Genomic DNA, 9,773 nt, shown 5'->3' with positions numbered 1-9,773 from the left:
ATACGTGTTTAACATAGGGTAAAACTTATAATGGAAAGTGAAAAAAAAGCTAAAATACAGTGAAACATTGTTAACTTTTAAAGGATAGATAGATGGAAAGATAGTTTTGTTTCTTTGGTAATGTTTCACATTCCAATAAATCCTCATTTGAATAGGTAGGTAGTATGTAAAGTTAGAATAGAAAGATAGAAAGATATATATATATATACAGAGAGAGAGAGAGAGAGAGAGAGATTTTAGACATTTTATTTTTTTATTATCCACTGATGTGCCAAAAGGAAAAGGAAATTCTTAGATAAATATTATTTATGGGTATGAGTTCAGGGGTTGCACTGTAATGATTGTCAGCTTGGTCTCCTAAGTCCAGAAGTGTGATAATGAACTGCTTATTACATGTCGGGTTCATCTAAATGGTTACGGAGCATTAATGTCTAAAGATGCGATTAAAGAGTTTGTCACGTTCACTAAAACCCATTAACAAATATAAAAAGCAGAAGAAGTCAAGAAGGTAAGGGTGGAAGGAATCATAACTTCAATCACCAACTCTGACATGTATACTTCTTATAAACTTCTGAAGTCTTGTATTAAATGATCAGGGATGTTTTTGTTTTGTTGGCCGAGCCAAAGAGATTCTGTTTCTTGTTCTGAAACAGTTTGACTTGTCTGTAGCCTTCAATATGTCTTTTTTAAGGTTTATTTTGGGGCTTTTTATTACTTTATTTAGAGATAGGACGGTGGATAGAGTCATAAATCAGGGAGAGAGAGAACAGGGAATGACATTGGGGAAGGAGCCACAAGTCGGATTCAAACCCGGGCCACCCGCTTTGAGGTCTATAGCCCCAGGACATGGGGCTTGCCATTAACCAATATGTGTCCCAGCATTCAATATGTCTGAATAAATTTAAAAACATTGGTATCTGACTATTTTACATTACTCATGCTACCTTAAGTCAAGGCCAGAAATGTCTTGCAGGAATCTTCAAAAATTCAACGGAAAATGAATCATGTGAAATTAGTGATTATGAAACTTAAGCTTATGAACTATAAATGTGTACTTGTCTTTCTTCTGACTGCTGTTTAAAGAGATCCCAAACTCTCTGCATGATGATTATAACAGCTCTGATAAAAAAACTGTGCATCTGATTGATGTCTTGCGCAACTGTAACCGTCATATAATAATAATGTTTTTCACAGAATGAATAACCTTCAATTTATGACCAACTCATGGGTCGAATAAACAAGGGTTGATCTTTGATACGACAACATTTACATTCACGAGTGTGTGTCCAGCAATAGTCCAATGGCATTATGATTCAACCAATCAAAGGTGAGAACCACAGGTGTTCCTTCAGAGTTATATCTCTATCTCTGAGTAAACAAAAATAAGACAAAGAAGAAAATGTACAAGAGGAAACCAGAAGGCAGAACCAAAGGTGAACCATAATAAGGTGAATCCAGGCTTAAATGTCACAAAGAGCACTTCTTTTCAACAAGTTTAAATAAGTCTCAGAGCTCCTCAGAACATGTCTGTGAAGTTTTCTTGTCATAAATACCTCTCTGATCCTGTATTTGATCATGCCTATAAACCCCTCTATTTCAGCCCTGCTCAGAACAGGTTGTTTTTCTGTGTCTGTACCTTTAAATACAAATGAGCTGTGTCTGACCACGCCCCTCTGGAAGGGTTTGGATGGCTCAAGCTTTCTCGCTCCATGCCCTGTTGTTTATGGTGAGAATGCAGACTCAGAGGGCAGAACAAACACCTAGCTGTGGGAGTGTCACCCACCTGGGGGAGGGGTTACTGCCCTTTGTGATGTCATAAAGGATGGACTTTTCTCATAATTGGGGTGTCTGTAGACCGACTAGGGACGCATATTAGTGTTAAAGAACCATGGTTGGGGTGCTGGCGCAGTGGTTAGTGTGTGCGCCCCATGTATGAATGTCATTCCCCACTTGCTCGCTCCATGATTTCCGGCTATCCACTGTCCTATCTCTCAAATAAAGGCACAAAAAGCCCACAAAAAAATATTTAAAAAAAGAAAACCATGGTTAAGCATTTTTCCTTTTTACCTTTGAAGCTCTACAGGAGAAAATGAAACAAACTTGTTTTATTCTTTGTGTTGCTTAACCTGTGAGTATGTAGGATTCTGATGCAAGAAAGAGTTTACCGAAAGATCTGCATTCATTCTGAAAAAACCCACAACAGGCCTGAAATCACCCAAAACCATGAAGATATTACTTCACAAATTTGTCCCAATAACTCAGCAAACCATTCAGTATTGTGACAGGAAAGTCTGGAAGTAACAATTTCCACTTACTCAACGTGTGTTGTGGCTGCATTGCATTAGGGTCTTTGATTGTGCAGCTGGTGAGGAAATTGTTGAACAATTAGCTCCTTGACGCTGACAAACTGAAACCTGAAAATTGATGTTTAAAGGTGTCATCTTACACTGCTGCAGCTGTGTGGAAATATGTCAACATGGCTTCAGATCTCTGCGGTTTACCTGCATGGCACCATCAGCAAAGTAGCAAAACCAAATGTGGAATGACACTGAAACACCATGAAACATTATGTAATAAATTAAATAATATCCTAGTGAAGAATTGTTGCAGTGGTACTCGTTCACTTTGACATCTGTGCCAACAGAAAATAAATAAAAGCCTTTGAAGTGAATCGTTTTGTGTTCATTTAAACAAAGGATTGAATTTTCTCTGTACAGTCAAATATGTTTGAAGCAGATTTTTTTCCCTCCAGCTTCCTGCATCAGCAAAATGTAATGCCTGCCACAAACATAATTGAATGCATATCAGGAGAAGAGATTTTGATGCAAGGGATTTTCAGGATTCTGCACAAATTAGATTTGACATAACTTTCCATTACAACATTGTGAAAAAGCGCGGCGTCCATGTGACAGCAACTTCAGCCTAAAGCAAGAGAGGCAAAACAAAAATGATCCTCAGATGAAACAAAAAAATGAAAAGCTCATAACAATGTTCTTGTATTACGTACACAGGGATCGTATTTTGTAATACAGATACTTGAGTGTTAATTGTTTCAACAAAGACTGAACTCATGTTGTTTTCTTCCATTACAGGAGGATGATTTGCTCCAACAGCCGAGTCCTCGGGTTTGAAGCTCTGCAGGCTTCAGCATAAACACAGATTTAAGGCAAAACATTTAGCTCCAACTGTGGCTGGTAAGATGATTGTGGTTTAACGTTTTCTACCTAAAACAATGAGAAAAGCTATTGTTTTCAGGTTTGTTTTTCATACTATGACTTCTTTTTCAGGGCGGCTGTAGTTCAGCAGTAGTCGGGTGTCTCTCAACCAGAAGGCGAGCAAGACACTGCAGTTGCTCCCACTGCTTTATCAGCGGTTTATAAATGTGTATGAATGGATTAGCTAATACTCCATTTTCTTCTAAATGACTTACAGGTACAAAAAGATTGAGAAAGTAAATATCTTCTACTGGTAGATGTACAGGGGCAGTAGTTGCTGCAATGTAATCCATCCATTATCAATACCACTTTTTCCCATTTGGGGTCGCAAGGGGCTGGAGCCAATCCCAGCTGCCATTGGGCTAGAGGTGGGGGTACACCCTGGACTGGTCGCCAGTCAATCACAGGGCTAACACATACAGTCAGTCAACCAGCCACGCTCACATTCACACCTAGAAAATGAGTTGCAATGTAAGCCTAGAGGGGAAATTAGCCTGATAGCAGCTTATCTACAAAATATACTTGTTTTCACTCACTGGCTCAGATTGTTTTTCAAAGCCTCTGACATCATTATAGGTAGATCTCCACATAAAAAGACGTATGTGTAAGGGTAATTATGTTCTTTATTAAACCAGAAACAGCTGCTGAATTATTGCCCGTATAGCCATCAGACTCCATTGGTTCTGCGAGTCATTTTGGGTTACATAAATATTGTGATGAATCAAAACTAACCATTTTAAAACAAAAAAAGTCAAACTATAACACAGACTGATAAGAGGCAGCAGTAGACTAGTATTTTAAATAACCTTGAAGGTTAAAATCACTGTTTCTGTCAATGGAGTTTGGTTGCTTTGAAGAGAGCGTTGCCAAAGCTTCTTCATGTCCTCAAAGAAAGCAATCAACCACAACGGAATAGGGTCTCTCTATCATTTTTGGAAAGTTGCTAGAGACCTGAAATAAAATGTGAAACCTGTAGGTGGGAATGAGAAGCACTTTCATTAAAGTAAAACTTTGATCGAGGGTTGTTGCCTGCAACGGTAATATTCTAGCTTTTACAAGCGGTCTTATGGTTGTCAAGTGAAGCAATCTTCTAGAGCAACTAAAAAAACTGGTTTACCTGTCTGTCATTTGGTCCCCAGAATATGCACAAAAAAATGCACACAAAAAGTGTCCAGGTTTGAAAATACAGGAGTTCCTTCTGGCTGTAAGAAAAACAAAAAAAGAAGACATTCCATATTTAAAAGATCCCATTTAATTTGTGGATATGAATTGGGGGAGCACTTTACAACCTTAATTGGACATGCAGTGACCATAAAGACGCATCACAAAGATGTTAAAGGTGTGAGAATAAGATTGGACTGAGCTGGAAGGAAGTTTTTGTATGTTCAGTGATTATTGGTTCACTGATCGCTCATAAAAATCAGTCAAGAAATCCTTTCAAGGGCCGTGTTCTGACGCAGAACAATCGAGCTTGTAAAATAAAAACAATGATCATTCAGTTTGGCGTGTGTGAGAGTGGATATAAAAAATGAACATTAAAAGAAGGTGTTGATAGTCCAATAATAGTGTCCAAAATTCACTCTGGATGTTTGTACAAGAAGCTTCGTGTTGCTGGTTCTGTTCAGGCTGTGGCGTCCTTCAGTCCAATCCACGGACGATAAAAAAAACTGATGTAACATCGTATTTGAAAAGAAAGTACCGAGTGATAAAGTTTCAGAATGTATCCAAATGAATCCGATCTCTTGTCGTACCAAACTCGAGCTCTCCATAGCAGAGTGAAGAAGTGTGTTTGGAAGTCTGCTTACATCTTTAAAGAAGCCTTAAATCTAAGTTTGGTACCTTTTATCTTTCTGCTGCAGGGTTACTGTCGTCCAAAAGACGTCTACAACTTACACTGTTCACTAAGTTACACAACTGTAGAAAATACTGTCTGTAAAACCAGGTAGTGAGGCCGACATTGTCCTTTAAAAGAAGTGTACAATGGCACATAAATGTCAGTAAATGCTGATGTGCTGTACAGATGTGGACATCGTTTCTGGCTTTCGAAGCATATGAAACAATATTCAACAAGGAGTCCTTTTACATTGCTATGCTGTAAAAAGGTAATTCAACTATATAAAAACTCAAAAAGTACTGTACAAAATGAAATAATCAGCTTAAGTCTCAGCTCTTTCATCGGATAAGGCACATTTTCATACATGTATTCCTTATGAATAGTGTCCACCAGCTAGAAGTGTTTCTGTTCTTGATTTCAGACGTAAGCGCCCAACGCTGCATGAAACTCTGTGAGACACTGAACAAGCTGCTGAAACTTTGGCCTCTCCTCCGGGTCCAGGGCCCAGCAACAAGCCATCACTGCAAACCTGCAACACAGAAGCAAGAATAACGGATCAAATCAAGGCCAAAGATTGGGACGGGTTTCTGGGTACAGACAGGATGCAGAGGTAGAAAGACGAAAAGATCTTTAAAAAATAAAAAATAAAAATGCTGGTGTCAAACTCCGGGCATTGCACTTACATGTTGAACGTACAACTACAGTGTTGTATTGTCCTGAAACAGGAGCTGCCTGTACAGCACTGATATACATGAGGGAGATATAATCAGTTCATGCCCTTAAATGTTTTATTAAGCAACCTCTAATATTTTGGAAAAGGAAGGCGTCCCCTCACCACCTATTGAATTTAGAAGGAAAACATTTGTTCAGTTATTTTCACACATTTCAGGTACTTGTTCCTCCAGTTGTTTGGGCATATTTAACAATAGCAACCCGTGGTACTCAGAGGATTCAGGTAGGAAAAACAAGACATAAAAGTGGTTGAGAGGGGATGTGGCATCAGTGTATCATGACAACATAGCCTCAAACTTTTTCAGAATTATACAAACATTCAAGCCATTAAGTTTGATCATCAGATGCATACCAACATGTCGTCTCCATCCCTTAGTGCTCTAGTTCTAAGATCCAACACAAGTCAGGAAAGCATCACTAAATCACTCTCCAAAACAATATTCCCAGTACCGGTTAACAGAAACAGCTCTGGTAAGAGGTCAGAGGTCGTTCTTTCATACATATACTAAAATCTGGAAAGAGGTCCCACATCATATCAGGACAACAACCTCAGTGATACATTTCAAGCAGCCATATTAACACCACCTGATGAATGGACAAACCTGTGATCACTGACTGATTTCAGTTATTCTGAATTCAAGATTTGTTGAATGATCAATAAATGATGCTGAGCAGTAAAAAGCAGCAAGGTCAGAATGCAAAGCTTAAGGTTTTTGCAAATGGAGCCCACATGGATTCAGTAGATGATGCAGAAAATGGACTGGTGCAGAGTAGACACGACACAAATCCAATTCTTCGAACTATGCACCGCCCAGCTCTACTGCTCACTCGTCTTGAATTCAGGAGTCTTGTCAATTTAACTTGCACTAAGTAAGGTCTGTTTTACAAACTGCTTTCTTTGTTTGGATGATTTTGACATAATGAGGGTATAAAAGCTGTTTAAGAAGTGGCATCGCCAGCCTGGAGCATGCTACCAGCTATCCGAGCATGCTTTGCAAATAGCTTGCTGCGCAGACCCGGCATGCGACGCCACTTCTTAATCCACCCATACAAAGAAACAGTGTCATACTGTTTATTAAATAACCTTATTTAGTGCAGGTTTTATTGACAAGACTCCACAGCTCAAGTGAACAGTGGAGCTGGTTGGTGCGGGGCGAGGGGAATTGGATTTGTGCAGTGTGTGTCTTCCAGTCTTCCTCCTTATTTTATTCCCTTTTTGCTTCAAGTATAACTCAGAGCACTGATGATCTGTGTCAAATGATGCACCAAACATGACATTTTATTGGACTGCGTGCACTGCCAGTTACAGAAATCCTTAGTGGTAAAGAGAGTTGATGGCCATTGTCATCACTCTCATTCTCTTACTGTGTCAAACATGCTTCACAGAACACCCCTCTTCTCTGAGCAGGAAAACCCTGTTTTTATTTGTATCCCTTCATGTCAAGGTGACAGCCCCGTTGCAAACTAGATATCGAGGAAATGGCCTGTGAATAATAAAGCTGTGGTTGGAGAAAGCCTCTCCTTTTTCTCCTCCACAGTTTCATGACGTCAACCAGCTTCACGTCAACAAATGCTGCTAACGAATGAACAGTTAGTACTCCCACATTGCACAACCAGTGTGTCGTCAACAGTGAACTTTATTTGTTGAAATGTTGGCAGAGGGTAAACTTAAAATGTATACTTCCCTGCAGATGTCTGTAACCTACGTACTGTCTTTCTTTGCTTATGACAGGACAAGGAAAAGAGCAAAAGACAAACATGGCAAACATGTCCTAAGACACTTTGATCAAGTCCGTACTTGCCAGCTGTCTGCAGCTGTGAAGGCCAGCTGGTAACCTCGTCAATTATTTTTATTATCATGTTCGCAAACAAGTGGTACAAAAGTAACTGACACTTAGTCCAACATTTGACAAAGAGAGACGCCTCTAGAGCTTCGAGACCAGTCTAGCCTCCAGAGACTTTAACTCAGATGAAGATTTAGAAGTTATTTGTTACTCCTTAAGAAATGTGAAATACAGTAATGTACTTCTGTTTTAGGGAAAGGTGCATTGCTTAGCACTTAAAGTTCATTTATGTGGCATCCAGATATCTGCTTGTAAGAAAACCAGAACTAGACACTGGCTACATTCAGACTCCCCCCCACCCCCCCACCCCCAACCATCCTCTGAATAAAGAATTGTGAAATAAACATATTTTGCATTTGTTTTCATGATGCTGGTGTCACGCTGTTTTTCAACCTTTAATAATCCTTGAGCCTTGAATCCTTTTCTAACATCTTAACATTTCTTATTCTTTTTAGTTGCTGGTTTACAATCAGAATATGCAGTCGGTGTTAGTGTGTCTGTGTGCTGGTAAAGGACATACAGTTCATCTGGACAGTTGATTGGCTGTGCTATTCGGTACCCATCCTTCAGGTAGGCTGACATCTCAAAGGGGTCGATGTCGACGTAGGGGGTCTGACCCAGAGTCATCAGCTCCCACAGCGTCACTCCAAAGGCCCACTGTAAATAAACACAACATGTGATCAACACTGAAGGCAGCACTGAGCATTTATTTACAACATTTCAGAACATTTTAAACAAAACCTGTTGTCTTTATGTGTTTTCATCGAACTGAATAAACAAGACAAACATTTCTATGCCCGGGCCGGGGAAAGCCAGTAGTGCCCTCTTGCATTAAAATACAAAATGTTCCACAGGAACAATGCAAGGAAATTATGTTGATAAATTTAAACTGAATATGAATCACTGCTGCAAGTTTTTGTTGAGAGAGTGAGTAAACAGTCGCGGGGGGCGTCATGTTTCTGAGAGGGTTCAAGCTCCCATGTCAGCGAGGGTCCACCCTGAGTGTGTTGTAGCGCTGACCCTTCAGTCTGAACCCAAAGGAGGAAACGGGGAAAAGAAACATTTCCTTATTTGTGTGTTCAAGTGATACTCTGATTAATAACCTCAATCTAAGGTCACTGTAGATGTTGACCTCGCAAATCATTCTCCTTCTTATCTAAAATAAAGCTGGGCCGCTCCTGCTGACCTGACTGTGACATACAAACACAGTTGAACATATTATCCCTGCAGAAAAAGCAGGTTTCTGCAGGGATAATATGTAATAATGTATCGCATGTATGCGCCAATATCACAAGATTTATTCACCAGTCAAAAAGCATTTCATTTGAGTTTCATTTTATTAAACTAGCAGTTATCTTTCCCCAGCAGAGTGTGCTTTATGGATTACAACAAGCATCATCACTCTCCAGAGTGTCAAGCATTGATGCACGTCCATGTGCAGTTAGTTTCCATTTGAGTGACCATCTTGTCTAAGCTATATATCTTTTCCACAAGTGTTTGATAACTGCATTTGAGGGTTCAATGCAATAAATATGTAAATTTATATCGCTCTGTCTCTACAGATTTCATAGATCAAAGAAAGATATCGGCTGATGTATCGGATTTGCTTTCTCCCCACTATCGATATCGGTATCGGCCCCAAAATATCGGTCGGACCCTAGTTCTTTCCTTACTGCAGTAATTTCTTTCAAATGCATCACATCCCTAAAACCTGAACAACATAAGCTAAAATCACATGCAAGTCAAACAACCAGTAAGAATGTCTGTTTGACATTTGCAATGCTCTAATAAATATGAGCATCGATAAAGAAGAATCAGGCAAATTTGTCATCAAATATTTTCTAAATGAAAACATAAACCTGTTACTTCATAGGTTTCTGAGGTCTTTTATTGATGAGCAGACTGAAAATGTGTTGTAATAGTTTCATCTGGATTAAAGGTACACTGCTGACACTGATATTCATTCCAAACTGGATCTTATTACTTGGAGCCACTACAAATATTTTATAGCTCTTAGATTTGTGGAACCGTCAAGTTTATGTTGTCTGTGTTTGCGTACACAGGACATGGTGATGGAAGGGCTTTCCTGAAGACAAAGCCCCCACATCACACCAGTAAAGGTCCTCATCCTCTCAATCAATATCTACA

General features: G+C 39.4%; 1 protein-coding gene across 3 annotated transcripts in view; it reads right to left on the bottom strand.

The window, feature by feature from the left end:
- Positions 1-4,444: 4,444 nt before the first annotated feature.
- ryk (receptor like tyrosine kinase) overlaps positions 4,445-9,773 on the bottom strand; it is a 40,619-nt gene continuing 35,290 nt past the window's right edge. For all 3 annotated transcript variants that reach the window (XM_029277040.2, XM_020632759.3, XM_020632750.3), the window contains 2 exons: positions 8,146-8,282; positions 4,445-5,578 (listed from right to left, as the gene is read on the bottom strand). In XM_029277040.2, the coding sequence (XP_029132873.2) occupies positions 5,467-5,578; positions 8,146-8,282 (249 nt within the window). In that variant the 3' untranslated portion in view covers positions 4,445-5,466. The remainder of the gene's footprint in view (positions 5,579-8,145; positions 8,283-9,773) is intronic.

Source organism: Labrus bergylta, chromosome 6 (genome assembly GCF_963930695.1).
Source record: "Labrus bergylta chromosome 6, fLabBer1.1, whole genome shotgun sequence".
Lineage (NCBI taxonomy): Eukaryota > Metazoa > Chordata > Actinopteri > Labriformes > Labridae > Labrus > Labrus bergylta.
Note: the sequence above shows the minus strand (reverse complement) of the source record. Positions and strands in the feature narration are given on the sequence as shown.